Source organism: Episyrphus balteatus, chromosome 2 (genome assembly GCF_945859705.1).
Source record: "Episyrphus balteatus chromosome 2, idEpiBalt1.1, whole genome shotgun sequence".
NCBI classification, from domain to species: domain Eukaryota; kingdom Metazoa; phylum Arthropoda; class Insecta; order Diptera; family Syrphidae; genus Episyrphus; species Episyrphus balteatus.
This window is the reverse complement of record NC_079135.1, coordinates 20,814,066-20,841,166: the sequence shown is the minus strand read 5'-3', so window position 1 is coordinate 20,841,166 and position 27,101 is coordinate 20,814,066. Positions and strand designations below refer to the sequence as shown.

Sequence of the window (27,101 nt, the reverse complement as noted above, 5' to 3'; positions counted from 1 at the left end):
ACTAAGATTACAAAAAAGTTAACTATTTTATAGTTGCATTCGAATTGAAAAGAAGTGAGGTAAAGAGTGGTTTTTCAAAGGAAAACATACCAACACAGATGGACCACTTTAATATTAGTCCTATTTTATTGGTTTATGAAAGAATAACTTTTATCGCATCGCCACCAAAGGCCACTAAAATGTGTTATAGTAATACACTTTGTTTTTATGATGTGCAATAGCAAAATTGAAGATCCACGCTTCGAAAAAAGATGCAAACTTTTACAAAGAAATAATGGTAGAATTTCTTGGGAAGTTTAGGAACGTGGAAAAACAACCGTCTTAGAGATTGCACAAGGATAGTTCCAGAAAAAACAACTCAATAGAAACAAAACAGACGAAAACGAAAGTTTATTTCACTTATTCAATCCTTAAATTGTAGAAAATATCATTTTCTTAATTTGTAAGAAGTTACCAAACACTTTTATCAATTTGTCCATTTAGGTCCACGATTGTGTACAATACAAGTGCATTTTCAATGTTAAATTCTATTTATACATTTTCTGTGGTGCCTAATGGTAGCCCACAATTGGATATAATGTGCAAATAATGTCAAAGTTTAATACTGCTTTACTAAAATTAGTGTTGTCCATGATTTTTCATTATTTTTATCTAATTTAAGAGCTTGTTTCTATTCAAGTGACGCAAAAAAACACTGTTTTTTGTGAAGCTATGCGAAAAAACGCCACTAGTAGCCATACGGTTTCTGTTTTGGGTTTTTTGTTTTTACAACATTGTTTGTTAAAAGTTCCTCTTTGAAAATGCTATTTAAAAAACATATTCTAAAACAATATCTATTTCCCAATCAATCGAGGTACTTTTTTATGAAAATCACTTCAAAATTCGCTTAGAAAAAAAAATTTTTCGATTTCAACCCAGGTACAGAAATTCGAACTTTTAGGTAAAGAACAAAAATGTTGTTTCGGCACGTAGTAGAATAACTTGGGAGCCAGGATTTGATAACGGATTTTTGTAGAGGAGCTCAAAACAAACATTTTTTTCTTTGGGAGGGTGGTCTGTCTCTCCCCGTTTAGGTGGGAGGGGCATTTTTCTAAAAAAAAAATTATGAAAATAAAAAAAAAAATTAAGAAGAAGAAGAAAACGTAAACAAGAATTTGTTTTTGTTTTATGGACTTTATAAAATAAATTCAATTTGATGTTTTGTTTGACCTTTAAAAATTTTGCGTATAAGAAGGGTACAACAGCATCTTACTGATGAGCCTAACTGTTGTGCCTGGGCGAAACGCATTATTTTGGACTAAAGGTCAAACAAAACATAAAAAAAAATTATTAAAAAACAACGGCAACACTTCAGTAATAAATGATACCATTTCCGAAAGGCAAAATTGTACATTTGATTCTAATTTTTAAATCAATATAATATAAAAAATAGTTTTTAAAAAAATCGATTTCAAAGTTAAAAATAGGCGAAAACAAATTTTTTAAAACTCATTTTATACTTTTTTTGTCCAGACTGTGAATTTTAATAAAAAAAATTACTCACCCAGAAAACAACCTCAATTGATTCCTTATCAAACAGTGAAAACTATATGCTTCTATGTCTTCTAGTTTTTTTGAGAAAATTGAAACATTATTTTATCAGATTTTTTCTTTTTTCAAAATATTTTTTGTTTTTATTTGTTTCTATTTTTCAATTTTCTCATAAATCGAAAAATCGAAAATGGGTACAAAATTGTCGAAGCTAATGGGTAAAGGTCCAAAAAACCGTTTTTTGCCCGTAACTCCAGATTTTGGGGGTGTTAGGAGATTTTCAAATACCGTTTCGTAATCAGTGCGACTAGCTCTACAAAACCTGATAGGTCTCCGCCCGCGTATATTTTGAAACCTCATTTTTGTAACACCGTGTATTTGGTTATTTAAATGAACCAAATCAAGATATTCGTTTATGCTCTGACTTTTTATACATACACAAAGACTTAAAGACCGTGGGTCTAACAAACAAGCAGAATTACAAAACTGACTTCTTTTTGGATCTAAAAAAATTTACAAAACTTATGAAATTTGGTTAGAATAAATATCGTACTGTAATTTTATTTAAACATTTGACTATACTTATTGTCTCCATATTTTTTGTTTATTTTATTTTTACAAGCAATTTCATCCAACTCTGTTGAACTTTTATGATTTTCCTTTTTGTAACTTGTTATTATTCATCTATAAATCACACTTAATGCTATGCCTACACTATAACTTACTACTTGTTGATTCTTCACTTTCATTTTCTCTTGTAATGCAACTCACAATCTTGTGTTGAATTCAAGAGCCTCTTGCTTGCACACACACACATGTTGCATATACTCTTATTCGTACTCTACACCTGTGCTTCCTTCCTCAATGTCAAACAATAGATCAACGTTAAATTTAAAACGATTGTTTATTTCAAATGCATGTGCTGTGCACACTCAATTATTATTTTGTATTTTGCTTTTCACTTTTTTGTTGTTGTTTTTGTTTATTTTTTTGTTTACTATTCAGATGGTAATTTATTAATATTACCACTCCGCACGACCGCTGCACCTTTTTGGTTAATAATTAAGTGCTTATGGCGTTTGGCATGTACCAGCAACAATTTTAATGGTAAACAATGTTGCATACCTCTATTATACCTTCTATGAAAGCTATCTGCGATGAAATTTTATTTTTTGACTTATTGATAATTTTCAATGTGACAGAAATATGGGGTCAGAGAAGTTAGAGTATTGCCTATCAATAATATAAAATTGATTGGTGTAATTCGAAGCGGAAATCGTGTGAAATGTTTTAAATTTAAGTAGAGTTTTTGATTTCAGTTGATGATTTATTGACACAATGTTAGCATTCGTGCTTTCTCAATATTTTTTGAACATTTATAATCGAAAGTTTACTTGAAAAGAGAAATTGAAAATATTGTAGGTAATTAGTTGGTAGGTACAAAATGTGCTTTCTGCTAAGAAGATATCATCTATCTGTGGAACTTACAACTTTAAAAGAATTAAAATATTAACAGTGTAACCAAAAAAGTTTTTTGAGCTAAAATATAATTTAAAATTTTGTATAAAATTAAAATTTTCAAGCTTACAACTCAGAGTTTTGGTAAAATTATTTTACCAGAGACCTTTCCGGACTCAAATTTTTGATGCATTTTAGTTCATTCGTGGTGCTTTTTCTGACCATATACCTACTCCAAAAAACATAAAAAACCAACTATAAACTACAATAGACGTGGGTCTATTAACCCTCTGTCGGCACACAGCACAGTGCGTCGAGTGTATGGGGGATGTGGACAAAAATCAGAATATAAAAAATTTGTGTTTCTTTGAATAAGAAAACCTTCAGAAACACATATTTATGGTATATTTTATCAAAGTAATGATAAATTTCACAAAAAAATAATAAACAATTAAATAATATCGAATGAGAGCTAACTCTGCAGGCAAAAGGAGAAAATTGTCCAAAAAATGACAAAAGTGCAATTAAATTCCCCGATATTTTGGAACAAAGTATTTTGAAAGGCGCTTTAGTATCCACAGCTTTTTGTTGTCTTAAAACAAACTCATAAAGCACCTTTATGTTTGAAAATTTTACAATTTAAGCCAATTTTTCGAAAAAGTTCTTATTTTTTAGTACTGAAAATGAGTCTTCAAAAATGTAAATATTTTGAAGATGAACAACTTGACTTTAACTGGCTGCCATTTTGTAGTAACTCAATTTAATACAATGAAATTACATACAACTATAGAAAATATTATAAGGAAGAGAATGTATGTTTAGTTTATGGTCTACGACAAACTGGAGCAAAAAAGTAAAATATCCCAAAAAATACATTTTTGTTAATAACTCCGCTAAAAAGAATGATCAGGTGGTGAGAAATTGGGTTTAAGCCTTTTAAATATACCTCTATCGATCCATGAAATAAAAACTGACAGTGCCTCTGTGCGCAAGGTCAAATGACGCTTTGATTGGAGTAATAACTCATCGAATTATTTTATCGCCACATAATCACTTCCATGGATAAAATAATTCAATCAATGCTTAAATTATGTTTCAATTTAACCTAAGGGGCGTACATCAATCAACCGTCATTCCGGGAAGGCTAGTTTTGCAATGATTCTGGATAAAAATTATAATTTTTTGTCTCAAAAAGAAGGGCTCAATAGGTATATGCGGATACAAGTTACTTAAAATATTCTCAGAAAATGTTCTTTTTTTTAAGTTGAAACTAATATTTTCTCAGTTAATTTATTAAACCAGGTAACAAAAATAAGATAAATGAATTACTTAAGCAATAATGGGGCAAAAGAAAAATAGCAAAGTGTTTCTGTTCCCTATCAACACTACATCATGTAGTGTAATTTAATTCTGACTCCGTTTAATGTACTAAGTGTTTCTGGTTTATTTCGGCTTCGTTTCATTGTTTTGTCAAAAATTAAATTACTTTGATGAAAGGAAAGGAAATAGAATTATTAAAAACTTACATTTATATTCTCATTATCCGCCATTTTAGTTAACGCAATTAAAGATGCTTTGTCTACAGCTAACCATATTCCTGCACTTAACACAATTGTGCCAGAGACCTGTTGCAATAAAAAAAAATAAAACAAAAATCAATTAATTAATTATTTTTTTTTTATATTAATAAATTTTATGAATGTTAATTAATTTTTTAAATTAATAAGTAAATTATTATAATTTATTTAAAATCTAAAAATTTAAATAAAAACTTACAAAAAAGAAAAAATTAAATATACATAGTATATATTTAGCAATCCAAAGACCACAATCGGCACTCATGATGGCTGATGTTTATCTGAAATAAAAATATAAAATTCGAATTAATTATAAAAAAGATATATCATCATCAATTTCATTATTAATAATAATGATGCATTTTTGTTTCAAAGTCAGGGTGAGGCTATATAGTTAATTTATTAATTTATTATTGTAAAAAATGTCTGCCTAAGCACAAAGTTCTTGTTACTTTGTACGAGAATGAGTATACATATGAAGAATTTTTGTTTTGTTCAAGTTCACAATGAATGGTTGTCTAAACTTGGATTTAATTAGTTAAATTCTTTTCGAAAATTTAAATTGGAATGATGTTTTTTTGGTACCTACATAATTTTTGGAAAGAACAAAGTGTGGGTAGAGTGTAATTGTCAATTTAAGTTTGTTTTTCAAATTTATTAGGAGAATCAACTCAAAGAACAAAAACCAACAAAAATCATTGTGAGAAGGCAGCAAAATTTAGTTCTCATAATTTTTTGTAATTATGCGTTTTAGATGAGAAAGATTCCAAATAATAACAAAAATCTACATTCAGTGCAAATTTGGACCTTAAAATCATGAAAATTGTTAAGGTAGTAGTTTTCAAGAAATAATATCAACGGATGCAAAATCCCTTCCCCTGGTCAATAAATTGAAAGAAATCACTTCGACTGTCATTTCCGTTTGGAATTATTGAACAACAAAAGTACTTAACGCATGAATGATTGAGTAGAAAAAAATGTCATAACAACTTGTTTTCATGTCTTTTTTTTTGTTGTTCGTTTACAAGCTTAACCGCACAAAAACAAAGGTTATCGTCCGTCAATATAATAATAAATTTTCTTCCATCACTTTGGTTAAGCTTTGTGACGATGAAATTCATTGAGACTGACGGTGTAATTCGATGTGCGTTTATTTATTGCAATTTGTCAGGATTTGATTAAAAAAAAAAAAAACTAAAATTGCCAATTGGTAGATGCCAGATGCCTGCGGTGCGCGCTTCTGATAAATGGCAGAGTTCAAAGACAAAAAAGAGGATGTTAATGTATAAAATAACTTAGGTACTAACATGAAGAACAACAACTTGTTTATAAGCATTTTATGTACATAATGTTCGATTGCGAAAGTTTGTAAAATAATGTTGTTTTTTTTTTTTTTGTGTGCAATATTTTATTTGACCTCTGTGACATGACTGTATAGCATTTCAAAAAAATCTTGTAATGGACTTTCAATTTTTTTTTTGGTCAGTTTGGGTGTTTGTTTTAAAATGTTATCTTCTTATAAAGATTTTTCAAGACTTTCACAAAACGAAAGTTCATTCGTCACCTTGCAGACAGATAAAGTGAATGACCGTCGGTCGCAAGTGTACTTAGGAACTTTTAATCCTCTTGATCTTTTCTGAATTTGATATCTGTGGGTTCCTTTCGGCCAATGAAAAAAAAAAAATCATTTGTTCTTGTGATAAAGATACTATAGCGCAAGTTTAGGATTTGTTAACCCTTTCGGACCCAGCGTTACTCTCATGTAACATTTTTTTAAAAATTCGTAAAAAATATTAAATTAAACAATTTTTTAGGTTACGATGGCTTAATTGAAAGATTATAATGCCTAGTTACTGGATTATTACAAAAAGTTAGTCAAATATCTTACCTTTAATTTTTTTTTTATCGAGAAAGGGACTAAAATTCACATTTTTTTTTTTTTTTGCAAAAAAAATTTTTTTTTATATATGGTCATATTTTTGAAAAAAAGATATAAAAAATGTTAATGCAGAAAGTGTTTTGTTTTTTTGCTTAGAAGAAGTAGCATACATTATAGTTTCATAAAAAGTTATTATCTCAGTTCTCCGACTTTTTTTGGTGGTCATAGACAGTGCATTTTGCTTACATGTAACATGAGAAAAACACATTAGTTTTGCTATTTATTATTTTGGAAAATAACTTTTTGCTATTCATATTTCTTAGTTGTGATGTTTTTGACCCGATAATACCGAAAAAACATTTTTTAATATTGATTTTCATAGCTTGGGTTCGAAAGGGTTAAAAACAAAGTCGAAAATTCACACAAAACATTACGATGATAGAATGAAGAGTTTGACTCAAACATAAGTAAAAAGTTTTGGATGATTCTCTAGAAATATTAAATTTTGTTTTGAACTTAAATCAACGTTACTAAGAAAAATAGATAAGTTTGTTTTTCTCAAAAACGGGTCTAAAGTTATTGAATTGTCGAAAATAAGGTCCTACTTTTGAATTTAACAAAATATATTTTGAATATTGCAAGAGGTTAAGCTGATTTCCACGAAACGTTTTAATGGCCTAAACCTTAAAAAAGCAAAAAATAAAAAAAACTATTTTTTTTTTGAAAAATTATTTTTTTTTACAGATTACTTACTGATTTTTTTATTTTTGAAATATTGTTGATATGGTTTCGATTAATATTTTCTTTTAAATGGCATACCTTAAACAAATATGTTTGAACATTTATATAAATGTATTGTATACATTTATTTTTCTTTTTTAATTTTTTTTTATTCTTTTTTTAACAAGAAATTAAATGCCATATTTTGTTTGGATATCAAAGCCGTTAAAAAAACATATTTAAAGGATTGTTTTATAAGTTTTTCCATTAGTGCAAGTACGTCGTGCATTTTATTTTTGAAATTTTTCTGAAACTCAACACCTGAAGTTGAATTCTATTTTCTCACAAATTGCAAACTTATTAGAGCAATGGAAAACTTCCAAAGTTTTATGAACTTAGTGTAAGCTACAGTTCTCTTAAGTTAGTATTTTTTCGGTGCAGGGTCATAAGTCCACGGGTCAAAAGTCCATATAGAACTATTAACCCGCTTGTGTGGATTATTATTCCGCAAATCAGTTATGGATTTACAAGCCACCCAAGTGTGCCAATAATAATCATTTTTATTAAAAAAAAACAAAACAAAACCATGGATCGAAACTGGGTTTTATGGTTTTCTTATACATTCTATAGCCAGAACTGGACGAATTTGAAATGGGATCAGCTTTCCAACATAAAAAGAATTATAAAAATTGGTTCACTATAAGTCCAAAGTTATGTAAAACAAAAATACAGACGAATTGAATATGTACAACTCTCATCATATTTTAAATATTGTATTCATTTACATTTGATAAATTAGTAATTAAAAAAAAAAATGTTTCGAAAACATTTTACATTAAAAGGTTTTCTTAATACTTTTAAATTTATTGATTTATCAAACAAAAAGTGAAAATAAAAAAAAAACTGACAAAATAAGTAAGTGGGTATATTCAAATAGCCGCAAATTTTGCGAGAAATTGATTTTATAAAATTCTGCAAAAAAATTAAAAAAAGGATTTGAAAAATGTTAAAAAGCGCTCACAGAATTTTGTAAAAGCAGAATTTTGAAAAAAAAAGTATTTTGAAACCGGCAGAATTTTGACCCTAACCTAAAGAATCTCATTCTAACTTTCAAATTATTCTTCGTTGAATTATCAAAAAAAAAAAAAAAAATATCATTTATAAGAAATAGTTTTGACAGTTACTTTACAAAATTTGTACTTGAATATTTTTTAATGAAGAATCTTTAAATAATTGAGGGTTGTTTAATTTTTGAAAACTATTTTATTAAGTTTTTGAAAATTGTAGTGAGAAAGGCAGCAAAGCCATTGAAAAGAGAGAGTTCTGCAAAGTTGTGAATTTTGGCCCTCCTAAGCTGGTCATAGGTAGATCCGAAAGTGCACCTTTTTTTTAGGCTTATGTCACTTCGTGGCTAGGAAGCCTCTGATTTGAAAAGTTGTTTTATGAAGTTATGTGCAAATGTCTGAAATGTACCCAATGCAACTTCATTTTAGGCAGGTACTATGTATGTAACAGCTTAGCAAGCAATATTTCACCTATATGAAAATCGAACCAGATCTAATTCAAGTTATATTACTCACAAATTTATCTAAGTGCAATATATTTCTCTCCCCAGAAATCTAAGATTTATCTAAGATAAATTTTTATATGAAAAGATTAACTAATGACTAACAATATTATCTGACAGCGCAAAAGTTATACTTGTTTCGTTGTCGCTTAAATTTTTCAAATCACACACAATATTGGATTTCATAAAGTCGTCTCGTATTCCTGTTTTAATAGACCAACTATCACGTAATATGTTTAAGTACCTCTCCCCCAGGTGAATGTGAATTGTATGGCTAGTTGCATTTGTGCAACTCCACAAAACTGACCACATCTCACTGCAAGTTTCAATTAAATTGCATATATGCAATTGAAGGGGTGTTACGTTATGGTCATTGCCGCTGTGCACCAAAGAGCCGTCTACTTAGTGCAATAGCAAACAAAAAATATTTAGTTTTCCCCCACAAAATTTACTTTCACTTTATCCGGCAAATAACACTTATAAGAGCACCCAATGTACATAAAGCCTGAGTTGATGTATTATTAAAGTTAAAGATACTTTTTCTTCTAAATTTTTAAGCTTTTAGCGTTGATTTTGCCGGTTTGAAATTATGCGGATATTCCGCTTAAAACAAAAACAAAAAAAAAAACTTAGATACGACAAGAGTTAGTTAAATGTCATGCAATCAACTTCATTATTGTTGAGGGTATCTTATGAAAGACTCACTTTCAATAGAGTTTCAGAGAGATGCTGCTGATTATAGAGACATGATTGAGATGCTTACTTTAATTGAACAATAAACACTTGATTTGGAAAAGTAGATATAAACAGGCCTTTGAGTTATAATTTTCCGGACAACTATCAAGTGTAGGTATTTTTAGTTAGCCCACAGGTGAGGCTGAAATCACAATAAGATAACCGGGATTTCGAAACAGTGGGAATGTTTAATAGTGTTTTGGAACTAAAGTCCCATCTTCATTACCCAAAACAATAAGTAAGCTTGAAGGAATTTTTGAGATGAAATTTTCAAGACTTTTTGCTCAAATAATTATGAAGTTTGTAAATGAATTAGCATTTTCGACTTGAAATAACTCTTGTCATGATTGAATGAAGCATACGCTATCTAATTGAAATCAGTCAACCAAATTGAATTCACAAATAGACAATTGTGTCTCGCATTAACAATGCAAGTTTGTCAGTATTTATAAGATATGCAAGTGGTAAACCCACAAGCCTACTTGATGTTAGGTACATCTTTTTGTTCCAGACACAAAGACATGCAAGTTGTCTTATAAAATGATTTATTGCTTTTCATTAGGATTGCATTTACATCTGTCACGCATGATGTTGAAACTAGAAATACACGTAGGTGTTCAGGTTTCTACACATAAGTGATGACTTGAAATAAGTTGATACATTCATTAACTTTGTTTTATGTCAATATGCATGTTACATAGCGAAGGAAGAAATTAAAAATGTGGTTGCTTGTCTATACAAAAAATATATTTAAAGCCTTCCCACTTCTTTCATTTATTAATAATATTCGTCAATCATTATAAATCTTTGTTTGATGATTTTTTATTTTAAACCTTATTCAGATGACATGGATTAAATGTACCACACCCAATTAAATCAGTCAACATTCTGGTTAAATAGATAGCGACTAAGTTACTGAGTTACGGAAAAAAATCGAATGAATAACGCTCTCAGCTACAGAGTATTCCATCGTTTAAGTGGTCGAAGCAATTTTTTAAAAAGGTTACTACGGTGCAGAGTTAAAAGTCCACTTGCCAAAAGTAGAAGTGAGTCAAAAGTTCAGATAAAATTCCTATGGCCTTTTGGTCACCAACATACGATCCACTGTAGTAACTTTTAAAAACAGTTTTGATGAATCGAAATTTGTGGTTTTAAATTTAAATGAAAAATTTTTTGAATGTTGAAAGCTGTTTGCATTTTAGAATCATTTATAAAATAAATTAAAGTTTTCGAAAATAAAAGTAGGGAATAAGATTTTATGGTTTAGTTAAATTATTTAAGTTGCGTTTCAGCAAGAGGCCCTAAGTTTTAAAAACGAATCTTGCGTCAGTATTCGAAAAATTCTTAAAAATCTTGTGAATACATATTCGTTTTCTCATTGTTTACTAATAAATATTTCTTAAACTATTTCCACATCTTTTTTCAAATTACCGAGTTTTAGCTTATTTTTGTTAATTTTTGACACACATGGGTGGCTTGTGAATTGATAATTGATTTGTGAACTTATTTTTGCGTCATATTTTTTTAAAAGGGAAGATATTTTGCAGCACTTAACACAATTCCAACCGTCACAGTTTCTAGTTATACTGCAGTGAAAAAAATACTATGCAAATAATTTTGAAAATTTTGAAAAAGTTTTTAATTAATTGGATGACTCTGATGGGGTTTCAATAAAAAAAAAACTAAAAAAAAATGTCGGGTAGTAGACCAGCGGCAATAATTTTGGAAAATAAAAAAATTATTAGCTGCATATGGGTGGTGGGAAAATTTAGGTTAAATGGTATATGAAAGGGGAAAAATAAATTGCCCACAAAAATAAATTGCACGACTGGGGTCGCACGTACTTGCTCTTATGCTTAAAGTAACTATAATGTTAAAGCTTTTTATTCAAGAAATTTAAAATTTGATATTTTGAAGAAATTTCATAAGTAGTATAAAAAAATTAAATCTGTTTTTATAATTAATTAAACTCCGTTTTAAATTATCTTAAAAAAAAAAAACAAATATGCCATTTTATTTCTTGTATAAAAAGGTATTTTTAGAAAAAAATTTTCGAAAATTGTAGGAGCCGTTTTTTAAAAAAATAATTTTTTATGTATAAAAATTTTTAACATTTTTCAAAAAAAAAGTTGGTATGCCATTTTGAAGAAATAATTAATTTACACATAAAAACTAAATTTCAAATTTTTTCATTGACCCGTTTTCAAAAAATTGATTTTTCAAAAAAAAAATTTTGAAATATTTTTTAAAAATCCAAAATTGCGTTTTTTGAAAATTTTCTAAATTTTTAATATTATATTTACTTACACACGTTTGTATAAAAATTTTCATTTAAATCGGGTTAATTTTGTACGAGATATTCAGAAACGAAAAAAAACGTTCTATGACAGGTACCGTTAATAACGGTACAAAAAATACTTTTTTTATTTAAAAAGTTGGCTCTTATGTGTAGTACTACACACAAAAATTTTAATCAAAATCGTTAGAGCCGTTTTTGAAAAAAATTACCTTTTCTATTTCCGTTATATGGCAGGTACCGTTAGTTTTGGTCATAAAAAAAAAATTTCAATTTCCCCTCTAGGGAATCACCAAAAACTGCTAACTACCAAGTTTGAAGAAAATCACTTCACTCGTGTAGGCTGCAGCTCCAGATAGAGACAGACACACAGACAGACAGACAGACAGACAGAATTGCCGGACCCACTTTTTTGGCATTCTCCATCATCGTAATGTCATGTAAAATTGTTATCTCGAGTTCGATTTTTTTACGAATCCTAAACTTGCCCTATAGTACCTATATCGCAAGTAAAAATTGGGAAAAAGGGGGTGGGTGGGCGAAAAAGTGGGGTGGGTGTCATGGTTTTTTACAATTTCTGTCAAAATTAGACGTCCTATTGAAAAAAGTCAAATGCAAAAGTTGTAGGTAGTATAAATGTCTACAACTTTTACTCAAACAATTTTTTTCTATAACCTCAAAAATATTGAAAAAAAAAATGCAAAAATACGATTTTTTGATTTTTTACTTTTATCTTTTACAAAAATAGTTGGATTTTAACAAAACTTGGTTAATTATTACTTTGTTATGTTTTCTATCTATATATTAAAAATGTTTATTGAGCAAAAAGTTAATTTTTGGATTTTTGACGAATTAAATTTGAAAAAATAGCTTATTTTTCAATCAAAAAAGTTACCGAAAAAATTTTTGATTTTTGAAAAGTTTGGAATGCAATGATTTAGCTTAAAACCGTTTTTTTAAGATTGTGTGGAAAAACTAAACTTTTATTTTAGAAAATATTGAGAAAAATTGAAAAAAAAAACAAAAAAACGATTTTTAAGATCGATTTTTTCGTAAATGACAGTAATATTGGTGAGAAATAATTTTCCATAGAAACTCAATTATACTTTTCTAATGGTCTTTGACCTTCTTAATTTAAATCTAGTATTAGAATAGCTCTTACGTGAAAAGTTTTTAAGATATTGAATTTTGAACGTCCAAAACACTATTTTTGCATGGTAATATCTCATAAAAGTGATGTGATAGAATTTTTTTGACTTCGGATTCGAGCTCAATGCACAAAAAACCAGTAGAAAAATATATTTTGATTTCTATAAAAAAACTTTTTGACTAGTGAAATCGAACAAGGCATTCGATTTTTTCTGCCCTGTTCGATTTCACTAGTCAACAAGTTTTTTTGAGGTTATATCTAATAATTTTTTCAACTTTTGCCTTCTGAAAACCGGATTGGCACTGGTCTATAGAGAGATATTTGCGTTTAATAAATTCTCTTATTTGAATTTGAAAAGTCCTTTTTTATGTTCAAAAGTTGTTATGTCGGGCCAAATAGGCAGAATTTTATCATTTAAAATTTCAGGAAATATTTTATGGTGTATAGATAGAGATACCAACAAAATTTAGTTATACTAATAATTTGTTTGCATGTACATAAATGTAATTTAAATTTAATGTTTTGTGTGTTTTATCTTAGAAAATTTTATATTTTAATGTGGTTTTTGAATGCATATTTTCATTTTTTTAAGCACAAATTTTCAGATTTAGAGTGCATATTTTATGCACATATTTTGGGTTTTTAAGTGCATAGAAATTTTTGCCTTGGTTATTACCCACCTATGTGGACTAATAGTCCATTAAGGACTTTTTAGTCCATGGACGACTTATATCATCAAAGAATATTCGAATTTTTTAATTTTGGACAGCATCATTAAAGCTTAGCAATTTGCAATCGAAACTACTAAATCTGATGGAAGTGGTTTAACAATTTTCTTATATAGGTCAGGAAGTCACTGAAATTAAGAAAATCACATCCATAATCCACATCGATCACTATATGTATAATTTTTTACACGTATTGGTATATTCGGTTAAATTGAGAGTTTACCAAACTTATTAAGTGATTTTTTTAAATGAATTTTTCAAAACACTTCTTTATCTTTTTGAGTATTTATTGTCACCTGAGTTAACTTTTTAATTAAAAAGTTTCTTTTCTTGTTTTAGTTTAATTTAGGCAGTCTTAAAATTGTGTACTAGATTATGTACAACAAAACTGCATATCTACTTAATTTAATCAAAATTATGATTTTTACTCCCCTGTGTCACATTTAAGAAAAGCGACATACATATATAATATGGTTAAATATATCAGAAAACATCCTATACTTCATTACTATCATATTTATTTCAAACCTGCAATATTCTTCCATATTTCTAGAAAATCAATAAAAATGTCTTGTTGAAAGCTGTTACTATGTAGGTAAGCTATACCTAAAAAATCTTTAAAGTGGCTATTCAAAGATTCTTCCGGAAGATAAGAAACCTATATAATCTACGATTTGAATACAAAGAGATAAGCTCACCTGCATCTGCATTCTATTTTATTGATTGGCAACTGGTAGGCAAGTAAAAGAAATAGTATACACCGCTTCTTGTCGTCGTTGTAAGCCTTTGTGGACTATAATTCCAGTTCGTGCTAGAATTTCCCTTTAAAGACTTGCTTGCAAGGTGCAGACAACACGCTACATTGTATATCTTATAACCAAGTCATACCTACATACCTCCTTTAACTTGTTTTTTTTTTTCTTTTCTTCTCACTCTTTGTGGCTTCTTCATGAATGAATTTAGTTTAAACTCTTTCAGCTGAGAAACAACAACAACAAAAAAAAAAAAATACACATTGCTACTGCATTGAAGGCAAAAATGCTTCAAGTAAAATACCTAAGCTCGGCGGTTTGGGTGAAAACCATTCGACACATATTTAGCTGCTGCCGGCGTTTTTTTTCAATTTTTTTTTTTTTTGGTTTAAATTGTGTCTTCTACGAGCTCGTAGTCGCACGATACATTGTTTGACCTAGATACGATGCATTTGTTGAATTTTTCGTTCTTTGTGTTAACAACGACCATAAGTTTCAGACACCACCACAACAAACCTACAAAAACAATCTAGACGAAGAGGAAACAGTGACAACGCCACCATACCATTATTCATATAGGTACCTTGCCTATCTAAAACCCGTGAGTTAAAAACCGCACCACATGACGTGCTAATGAGGAAGAGTTCTATTTATTTTGATATCTGAGACCTGCCACCAGACTGGTCTTCTAAAGGCAGGTATAGCTTGGATTTGGATATTCTCGGATTGGGGCTTTCGGATGATTCAATGTTGTTTTTAAGTCGATTTACATTATTTACATTTATTGTGTGTGGGCTTGTGCCCACAGTAGTGGAAAAATTGGAGTAAGAAGGGTTTTTACATTAATTGGTGTTAAGATGGTTTCAGAGTGAATATTCATGATCTTATTATATGCAAAGTTTTAGGTTAGGAACCCATATGGGTTGGTAAACAAATAAAATGATAGGACGATGGTTTTAAATGAATACTATACACTAGTTAAAAAAAATAATAAAAAAACCAAAAATCGGTATCGCACGTATTTCCTTTAAGCTGCTAATATTTGTTAAACTTTTATATAAATGCTTATTTTTCTAATAAACGGCGCTAAAGATTTCGGTTTATAATGTAAATGCCTTAGATAAGATCTTAAATTTGAAATAAAAACAAAATATTTTGTTTTACAATTCGTCGGCGTAAAGCAAAATAGTTGTAAGTCCGAAGACGAATTATTATTAGCGTTACATATCATAGAAACATTTTGTGGACTTCTGACTTTCTCGTAAACGACTTAAATGATTTCAACGAACAGAATGTGGTATTAAAAATACAATTTAATTTGTGCAAAAAATATAAAAAAAAATACATTTTAGTGTTAAAAAAAATAAATTAGAAAAACAAAATTTTTTTAAACCTCGATTTTAGATTTTATTTGATTTTTTAATCGATTTTATCACTTTAGAATAGAAATGCGTTGTTCCGAAGAAACCGTTAATTGACAAATAGAAAGCAAAAATCAAAAAATCTTCGAACTGGTTTGAAAAAACTGTTTTTTTCTTTTTAATTTTTTTAACACAAATGTTTTTTTTTTAACTAAAATGAATTATTCTTTCAAAAAACGATTTAAAGATTCCAAAAAAGTAGAGATGATTTTATCAAAAAGGCAAAATAAGGAAAGAGATTTGTGGGAGGTACTAGGGCTGTAAAAGTAACGACAAAATGAGTACCCGCATGTATACTAGGGTGCTTCTTAAAAATCAATTTTCGAAATTTTAATGGGACACCCTTTCATTTTGTTCTTCCTGCCTTGAATATAAATTGTTTAAAATTTGGTCCAGTTTAAACACGTTCTAGGCGTCGCTACCGCAATTCAAAGTTTTGAAAAATACACCAAATTTTGTTTTTTTTTTCTCAGAAAATTTAAAAATTTGTTATCAGAATTAAGTTCTTTATATAAATCTTTAACTGTTTTGAAAGAAATTTTGATAAAAATACAGTGGAATAAAAATGAAGTTTAATTTTGAATATTTTTGAATTTGACATGTTTTTTGTGTTATTCTGTAGAATAGCTAACTGAGTGATCTTTCTTAATTGAAAAATTCAATGATTTTATCTAATTGTTTATGAACCTAAAATCTTTATTCGACAGACAGTTAACTGACTGTTTATTAGAAGATTGAAAAATCGGGTCTTAAGCGTATACTTTGTATTGTAACAAAAAAAATTTGTTGAAATTTTTTTTTTTACTTAAATCTTTAGTGAATGGTAGCGACCCCTAAATTTTAATATTAAAATCGGAAAAAAATACCATATACTATGCTTATATGGTAGAACATAATGCAGGGGTGTCCCATTAAAAAATCGAGAAAAAGTTTTTTTTCGACCATATAAGAAGCACCCTAATGTATACGTTACTTTTGATACTAGTACCCGCATCAATAATATATCGTTACTCGTTACTTTCGTATGTTTCGCATTTTTCGTATATCTTGTATTTTTGGTATGTTTCGTGTGTTTCGCATGTTTCGTTACTTTCGCATGCTTCGTATGTTTCGTACATTTCGTATGTATTTGATACGTTTCGCATGTTTGGTATTTTAAGTACATATGTACTTAAACCAATATAAGTTCACGACAGTGGGCTCATCAGTTTTATATAGTGTCGGTAAACATCGACCAAAGGAAGGCGTCTTAGTAAGGGTACGACAGATCTAACTGATGAGCCCACTGTCGTACCTGGGCGAAACGCTTTATAAATTTTTGGAGTTGAGGTCACTTGAACTTATATTGAATTATATTCAATCACTCCACTTAAAATAGAAATAATTTTAATAATTTTTTATTATTTTTGTTATTTTTTTCTTAGTTATGTACGTAAACGTACGTTGGTATAAGGGTGAAATTTTTTTTTTTGAAAAAAAAAACAAAAACAATTTGTATGATCTAAGCTACAATTTGAAGCCAAAAACATTACCTAATTTAAGTTTCGGCGTTCGCATGTTATAAGAGTTTGAAGGTAGCTATACTGATTTTTTTTTCAATTTTTTTTAATCAAACGTGGAAACTATTTTTATTTTTTTTCCTAATTGTATTTTTTTTCCTTTTGTATTTTTTTGTTTATATTCGATCAGTAATATTATCACAATTCTTTAAAGACCTTTATTTCAAAAGTACATGGTGTAGATCTCGGAATATTAACACTTCAATACAACCATGTCGAACAATATTTAATTTTTTTTTTTCTATTGAGAGTGATTTTCAAACCTCGTTTTCTCTGCTTTTTTTTTAGTTGAAAATTTTGCAGTGAAAATAAACAAATTTTTTGAAATACCAAAAAACTTTTGTATATTCTTAAGCTACTTTTCAAGACCATTAACAAAAAGGTCATAAACAGATTGGTTGCGGCGCGGGTATATTTCGGCCACATAGAGAAAATACCAAAACGTCTCTTTTGATATTTCTGTATAAATTATTATCGATAACAAAACGATACCTGGGCACTACTGTCTTTATTGAGTTAAAGTGAACTCTAGATAATTATCTGGAGTTAGCATTCCGACTACGGTAACGATGTCGATAGAAGATGTTAAATGCGACAAATTGAGTGTAACACTTCGTTTCGTATCTCATGTATCGGATGATTTAGTATTGAAATTGGAATGGGGTCGTTACTCTCACATATGTTTCGTTTCTCGTATGTTTCGTTACTTCAGTACCCAGTAACGAAACATACGAGTAACGATACTGTTTAGAAAGTAACGTTTCGTTACTCGTTACTGAAGCAAGTTCCCGCCAGGGATGAAAAACCGTCTTTCAGCATTGTATCGAAAGTGAAATAAAAAGTGTATCGAATTGTACTTTTTGATTCTTTCAACGTTTTTTGAATAATAATTCAAAAAATTATTTTTTTGAACAAAAGACTTTAAGATTAACCAAAGAAAATACAATGCATATGCAACAAAAAAATTTTTTTAGTTTTGTTTCAAATTTTTTTTTTTTGAAATTTTGAATTCATAGATATAATCCATCAAAATGATAAGAAATATCAGCTTGTAAATTTTGAATAAAATTGGTAAATAAAATAAAATGTGAGTTTCTGATTAAAACGGCAAGTCCATATTTCCACTATCCGAATTTATTGTGAAAATTAAAAAAAAGCAGTGTTAGAATAACTAGCAGCATTATTTATACTAAATTTCATCAGAATCGTTAAAGTCGTTTCGAGAAAAGTGCAATAATTACTCGAATCATAAATAATGTTAATTTGGATTAAAATCTCGAAATTTTTTTTCGACACGAAACCCTTTAATAGAGAAAGTAAAAATTTGCAATGAAAACAAAATTTGTATTGGAAATTTAATTATTTTGCATTAAAAAAATGTTTTTGCAAATAAAAAATTTTCTGCTTTGAAAAAAAAAAACAAAAAAAATTTTAATAAAATTGAATATTATTTTTTAAGCCAAATAATTATGCATTTTTTAATTGATATTTGTACATCCCATTTTTAAATCAAAAATATGTTTTTGACTAATTCTAACAAGATCTTTGACAAATCAAAACAAACAAAATATTTTCACAAAAATTAATGATGATTTTTTCAACAAAAATTTTCTTGAAAACTTGCAAATGCAGTCAGTCGTTCGGTATTTATTTGATTGAAATTACTCAATTCTCAAATAAAAATAATTGTATCGAATTTAGTAAAAGTGTATTTGTGTACTTAAGCAAAGCCAAGTGTATTGAAAAAAGTACAATCGTATCGACTTTTGCAACTCAGGTGCCCGCATTTTAGTAACGAATACATACGATTTGCTACAGCTCTAGGAGGTACCGGCAAAATTTCAAATATTTCATGAAAACTTAATTCTTCGTTATAGATGAAGGAACACCCTGTATTGATAAGGTGCATTCGTACTTGGATAAATCCTTTGTTAATGTTTAAAATTAATTTTAAATTAAAAAAAAATCAGTTTACACCTCTTTTTATTCTCGACGTTGCAATTGTCAATTTGCTTAATGTTTATTAATCCATCTCTAAACATAAAAAAATAATAATTGAAATCACGTGTTAATATTTTTAGATAAATTATCTCTAATAAACAATTTAACATGCGCCACAAGTAAGAGTATTTAAAAACAAATTTAAAAAATTTAAAACCCTACGTACGTAAAAATGTATATAATCAACAAACGAGGGTCCATATGACAAGGCGTATCATTTATCCCCTCATTATCATATTCAAACAAATGTTCCATTGAAATTTACGACGGTATATTTTTTTCAAACACCAGGAGAGAAGTCAAGTGTGAATCTTGCCGCCCCCTTTTTGCATGGTCTTGTGAGGGCAAGTTTTGGATTCTTGGAAAAAAAAGGAAATAATTTAATTTGAATAAACTTTAAAAATTCCTTCAAACTTAACACAAAAAAGAATTCTATGGATCGGTTTGTTTAAAACTTCGGTTAAAACTTGACTGATTCGAACTTTTGAAAATTCTCGAAAACGACTATAACGATTTTGGCTAAAGTTTTTATTTGTTACCTTTTAGTTTTGCATAAATTTGAAATGAAGAAATTTCTACGATAAGAGCAAGAACATACAACTTGGTCATGAACTTTAAGTTGAACAATGTTCAACAAAAAATTAGCTGCATGATAAGGCACAAAAATATCAAGTATGAATGCTCATAAAACAATAAAGTAAAAAAAGCTATGCGAGCTTAGGTATAGGTACACAAAAGATGGTGACCTAATAAGTAAATTGTTATAACACGGGTACAGCATGTCGTGTCATTAGATACATCATATCCGTTCCATCTGCCACTGGCGTTGGCCGTCCGTCCGTCGCATCATAACCTAGCCATCAGTAAAGCGAATCTAATAATAGAGGACAGGGTTGGAACTTGGAAGAGAATATACAAAAATACAATACTCTATTAGTTGTAAGCTTGTATACAAGTAGGCGTCTTTTTTAACATCTAGTTAGGTATGATGCGAGAAGAACAAATTAATCAATTCATCTATTTGGACACAGAGAGTTTTGTTGATGCTTTTAAATTGTTTGTAAACAAAAAACGTGATTTCAAAATTCAAATCACGTTTTCAACTTATTTATTGTAATTTAAGCAAAAAGAAGACATTTTGATGGGCTGATGGTATTTTTAATATAAAAATCGATGTTCTGAAGATAAATTTACTTTGATTTGAACTATGTATAAGGTATTTATTTATTTGAAGGGGAAAATGTGTATTAACTTTCAGTTTTTCTATACAAAAAAAAGTATGTTAAAAATTGTTTGTCACAGTTAAATAGTTACCAAGAAATTCTCGCATCTTTTTGAAGATCAAATTCTATCTTAGACTAAATAAATTGTTGTTATTGAAATAAAAAAGTACAAAATTCCATGGAATTTTCCTTAAATGAAACAAAAACAATAATAGAAATATACCAGCTGTAGGTAAGTTACAGCTGGTTAAACATTTTTTTTTTAATGGAAAACTTTGTCTGATGAATAAATATTTTTATTTTTGTTTAACTTTGATGAATGACTTTCAAAAACATTTTAATCGATTAATAATAAATAACTATTAAATAAATACGAAATTCGAAATAGATACTCCAACATCGTATTAAAAAGATAACCAACGTGTTTAAAGTAGATATATCACTCTTCAACAACATCAGCAGAGCTGTGGAGGAAGAAATTTGTAGGAGACTTGCCAAATGTTACAAAAATACGATAATCACGAATGAGCAATGAATAAAAACCCTTATCAAGGGGCTGGGCACTACAGCCAAGTTCTCTAGCAACTTTGGCACTACACCCTTATTTACAGGAAACAACTCAGGTCATTTTTGACCCCCCTCTAACTTCCACACCAAAGATGCCAGAATATTCAAACTCGCAACATTTGTTGAGCTGGCCGAACCTAAATTCCTCACAAAATTTCAGCTTCTTAAGATGAGTAGTTTCTGAGATATAGGACTTCAAAAATCGCGAAAACCGTAACTGACTCACTGACAGATCATCAAAATTATGGAGAACTTCCCGCTATCGTAGAAACTTGAAATTTTACATGGTGATAGGACTTGTGGTGTATACAAAGGAAAAAATCGAAAATTTGAGATTTTCAATTCAGGGGGCGTGGTAACCGCCCATTTTCGCCGAATTTTCATCAATTATTATAGAGCACTTCTGACTATCGTAGAATCTTGAAATTTGGCAGAATGGTAGAGCTGGTAGGTTATACAAAGAAAAAAAATTTAAAATCTGATAATTACAGCCAGGGGGCGTGGTAACCGCCCATTTTCGCCGAATTTTCATCAATTATTATAGAGCACTTCTGATTATCGTAGAATCTTGAAATTTGGTAAAATGTTAGAGCTGGTGGTTTATATAAAGGAAAAAAATTTATATTTTAGAATTTTAGATAGGGGCGTGGTAACCGCCCATTTCCGCTGAATTTTCATAAAATATTATAGAGCACTTCTGATTATCGTAGAATCTTGAAATTTGGTAGAATGGAAGACTGGTAGGTTATACAAAGAAAAAAGTTTAAAATCTGATAATTACAGCCAAATTTTAGAATTTTAGCTAGAGGCGTGGTAACCTACCATTTTCACTAAATTTTATCAAATTTTTTAGAGCACTTCTGACTATCGTAGAATCTTGAAACTTGGTAGAATGGTAAAGCTAGTAAGTTATACCAAATAAAAATTTAAAATTTGAGAATTTTGGATAGGGGGTGTGGCAACCGCCCATTTTCGCCGAATTTTCATCAAATATTATAGACCATTTATAACTGTCGTAGAACCTTAAAATTTGGTAGAATGGTAGACCTGGTAGTTTAAACAAAAGAAAAAATTTAAAATTTGAGAATTTTAGACAAGGGGCGTGGTAACCGCCCATTTTCTCTGATTGTTCATCAATTATAGAGATTTTAAGTTCTACAGCAATACCTTGCAAAAAGTAGTGAAATCACAACAAAAACATTACTGTTAAAAAAAAGAGCCAAGTTCTCCTTGGTTCTGTTGAAGTTATGCTGGCACAAAAAGTACTGAAATGTAAAAGTGTACCAAGTTCTAAAGCTTGGCTTTAAATTTGTATAAATAAAATGTTGATTGTTCTCTTGACAATTTTTCTTAATATTACCGCTTTTTAAAGCTAATTGAAAAATTGCCAAGCAAACAATAAACATTTTATTTATACAAATTTAAAGCCAAGCTTTAGAACTTGGTACACTTTTACATTTCAGTACTTTTTGTGCCAGCATAACTTCAACATAGGAGAACTTGGCTCTTTTTTTAACAGTAATGTTTTTGTTGTGATCCATTTATTTAGAATAATTTACTTGTTTCTTCTCGTTCACCATTGACAAAAATCATGCTTTCATGGACTATCTTCACATTCTTGGCATTAAATGTTGGTGTGCCTCAGGGTTCTGTTTTGTTTCCGACTTTCTTTCTAATATTCGTGAATTACCACATATTGCGATCGACTGATCCACTAAATTGTTTTATCATCAAAGATTCAATTTCATATTTGTTATAACTTCACGTCTGCACAGCGATTTTGAAACTGGAACGGTTACTGATAGGACTTTTAAATTGTAAAGCACCTCAACACCAAACTGTATTCCGAAAAAAACCCTTCTTGCTCTAGCTTATTATGAAAATTGAAAAGTCTTTAATAAAATAAGGGTCGTGTTTAAATTTTTTCAAGGAAGCGTTCCTTTTCTGGTATCAAAAGGATTAAAAAGGTAAGTTTTATTGGGTCTTGATAAGATTTTCTCCTAAGTATGCCACTTTCCAAATCAGAATCAGAAGTAGATATATACTTAAAAAAAAGCTTATCAAGACCTAATTAAACTAACCTTTGGATGCCGAAGAATTGGAGCGTTACTAAGTAAAATTTTAAACAATAAGTTTGTATCTTTTGTTCTAATGTTCAGTTTAATACTTCAAGTCTTCAAGTTAAGTTTAAACATAAAGCGAGCTTCGAAGTTTCCTCCCAGCCTTTTTCAAATAGTTAACAGGTTTAATAATTCGTTTTAATGAAAAAAAAATGTATCAAATGTGCACACACTTTTTACATTTTTTCAACGATTTGTCTGAAGGTGTCAGATTACAAAATAATTTGTTAGGTAAAGTATAAATCTTTTTCACCGGCTTCTTAATAAACGTGAGAGTTTTTTTTTGAATTTAAGTGTCACTTCATTTTTTTAACAAAAACCTGTTGCAAGGCAAGAATACAACAATTATGGTTTGAAGAAAAGTAAAGAAGCCCGTTCCCTAATTACCTGATTTTTTTTTCACCACTTAAATGAAGAGTCCATGTTCAGTTACTGACCGTTCATCCATCTTGTCAACAACCTCTTTTTGTGTATTAACATTAAAATCATGGTGCTAGTACTTAGAGTTGCTCAAGCATGTTGTTTAGCAACCGAATCAGTTTTTGGCTATCCAAAATGATAATTGAAATACATTTTTTAGAAGTTTTGATGGGCATTTTGAAAATGAATAAAATTTCGAAGAATTATTTCAAAGGGAATATTTTCGATTGTCCTAACGCTTAACCAATCTTCATACATTTTAAAAATATTTAATATTATTAAATATTAAAGTGAATTATTTGTATCACAATTCTTGTTTTCAATTCAAATCCTTTGAAGTGTGGTTTTTTAAAGCTACCATGACCTTGAAGCATAAAGCTATTGATTTTAAAACGTATTCAACAATATTGTAAAAATATTGTAAAAACTTCATTGGTAATAATTACCACAAATAGTCACTTAACTGAAAACTTTAATTAAACATAATTACATTTTGTCAGCAACCACATACTGACCATTTCCATTTCAACTAATTCTGATCTAGTTTCAACTTCATTCATAGTCTTTCAAACCCATGCCCATTACCATTATTTGCTGCAAAAGGGGACTTTAGACGGAATTCCGAATACTGACATGACATTTGACAAGGCTAACAAGATCTATAGATTGCAAGAGTTTCCATTTAATCTTTAAGCCAAACTGAATAAGTCTGCAGTAAAAAGTCTGCGTTTTTGTTTTTCTTTCATTAATTTCACGTTTCGTAATCGTAACTGTTGGTTGGTTAAAATGGAATTATTATAGCTTAAATGTTGTCTTTCTTTGTACTGACGACGACACAAGACGACCGGTCGTAGTAAAGAATTATTCAAGTTTGCAAATTTACGTCTTTTTTTTTTTTGTATTTAGTCACAATAACAGCCCAGCTGCAGAACCTGAATTTTAGGTTTTCTTTGGCGTTTTAACTTTATTTTTTGTCATATAGTTTAAGAATTCTAAATAATGTGTCTGCAATTTTTTCGGTGTTTATCAATTTATTATTGGTTAAAACAAAGGAGTTATTATTATTTGACTTTTGTTGTTAAAAACAATAACTGAAGGAATTTTGGAAATTCCAATTTTAATAAATAATAGATTGATTGGAATGCAAATATTAAAGATTGTTAAAGAGTAAACAAACTGGCTTAAATGAACCTGCTCTCAAGAATTCTTCATGTGTATCAATTGTGTTCTGTAATTACTGGTTTTTTGTTCTTATAATCGTATAGCTAATTAATTTACTCCACCTAGGGGAGAAGGGGGTACATTTGACACTTAGTTTTTAAAGGTCTGTATTTTCGAAAACTGTTAATGTTTTCCAATGTTTTGTTTTGTATTTGATTTATTGAATATTCAAGATTATACTAACAGTAAATTTTTTTGTTTTACAACATAACAACATTAAAAAAAATAATGTTTTCTAAAAAAAGTCATTTTGTCAAAAGTGCCTCGGGACCGGGGCAGATTTGACTTTAAAAGGGGTACATTTGACAATGGTGGATTAAACCCCCATATCGTGTGCATTATATTTTAAAAACTATCAGCGGATCTTGCTCGCCTATTGTTTAATTAAAAAAACAATACATTTTTGTTTTTAAACAATCTACTAAACAATATAACAAAAAAAAAATAAATCAAAAAATTTATTTTCTAAAAAGAAGAAGAAAAAACAAAAAACCATACAATACTTCAAAAAATCTCTCCATTTAAGTCTTAATCAAAATTAATCGATGTCGATTTATTTTTAAATAATTTATTAAATATATAATTCTCCAAAATCAACGTAAAACTGTGCCCACATGGCAAAAGTCAAAGGTGCCCCGAAGGAGCCTCATAACTGTTTTTCTTTTTTTTCAATAACTAATACTATTTTTTTACAAAGCTGGTTTTAATTTACTTAACTTTAAGCATAGTGCTATCAAAATATTGATTCACCATTAAAAAAACTTTTTTATTAGGTTCAGAAATCGCTTACATACCGGTGGTCAAAAATTACATCAGAAATACAGAAAACATGAAAACAGGTGGTACTCCGCGAAAAGTTAATGAAAGACTGTGAAATTTCGCAAAATTTCTTTAAATCAAACTAAGCTTCTTTCTTCATCCAAACTATTGTTAATTAAGGGCACGATCATACCGAAAAACGCAAAGTCAAATGTGCCCCGGTGTCAAATGTACCCGCTTACCCTACCATAGAGGAAAAAGATAGATATCTATTTCAGAACTATGTGTGAAATGTTATGCTCATTGAAAATTTAAATTTAGCTGGCAATTGAGATAATGCCTTATACAGTGGCGTAGTTTAAATAAAATACAAACTTTTTCAAAGATAAATAGAAAAAAATTAGAAAATAGACTAAAATATTTAAGGATTAAATAAATTTTTTGTTCAAAATACGGATTTTTTTTAAACAATTAAGGTTAAGTTTTTGTTTTTTAATTTTTTTTTTGCATTAAAAATACAATGTTAATTCAAATGAAAAATAAAAATGCATTAAAAATAAATATTTTATTGCAATTTAAAATACTATCCTTTAAAAAAATGTATTAAATATTTATTTTTGTATTCGCCTTTCTTACAATTTTGACTATTTGGTCTTAATCATCCGCAATATTATAGTTGAAATAGCTAATTTATCATCAAACAGACAAAATTGTAAGAAAATTGAAGAATATTTTTTTTAATGCGAAATAATATATGTATTTTTATTTCCAATAATAATTTTATTTTCAATGCGATTTTTTTCATTTGCAATAAAATTTTTTTAATGCAAATTATTTTTTGTTGTAATAATTTTTTTTTTAAATGCAATTTTTGTTATTTAAATTAAATATTTTTTTATCCCTTTCGGTACCAGCGTTACTCTCATGTAACATATCTTTAAAAATTCGTAAAAAATATTCCATTCAATAAGTTTTTAGGTTTCGATGGCTTAATTGAAAGATAATAATGCCTAGTTACTGAATTAGTACAAAAAGTAAGTCAAATATCATACTTTTTTTTTTATCGAAAAAGGGACTGAAATGCGGGTTGGGGTCGAAATTCTGTATGTTGCAAATTCTGTATTTAAAATACTGTATGCCAAAATACTGTATGTCAAAATTCTGTGTGTGCAAAATGCTGTACGAACAAAATTCTGAAAGTCAAAATTCTGTATAGCAAAATTCTGTAAAAATGCTGTCAAAAATATCGTTTTGATAATGTAAAAAAGTGCGCGCGCACTTTTTTACATTATCAAAACGATATTTTTTACAGCATTTTTACAGAATTTTGAAATACAGATATATTTAAAAGAGGGTTTACTATGAATTTCTAAGAGATACACTTAATAAAGAGGCAAGCTTCTAATGCTGATTAATCT

General features: G+C 28.8%; 2 protein-coding genes across 2 annotated transcripts in view; both read right to left on the bottom strand.

The window, feature by feature from the left end:
• Positions 1-27,101, bottom strand: part of LOC129909071 (actin-related protein 3) — a 78,246-nt gene that overhangs the window by 37,699 nt on the left and 13,446 nt on the right. The gene's annotated exons all lie outside the window — the stretch shown is intronic.
• LOC129909073 (tetraspanin-18) overlaps positions 1-27,101 on the bottom strand; it is a 46,032-nt gene that overhangs the window by 12,953 nt on the left and 5,978 nt on the right. The window contains exons 3-4 of the mRNA XM_055986023.1: positions 4,765-4,846; positions 4,515-4,613 (exon numbers count right to left, since the gene is read on the bottom strand). Coding sequence (XP_055841998.1) covers positions 4,515-4,613; positions 4,765-4,830 — 165 coding nt within the window. The 5' untranslated portion in view covers positions 4,831-4,846. The remainder of the gene's footprint in view (positions 1-4,514; positions 4,614-4,764; positions 4,847-27,101) is intronic.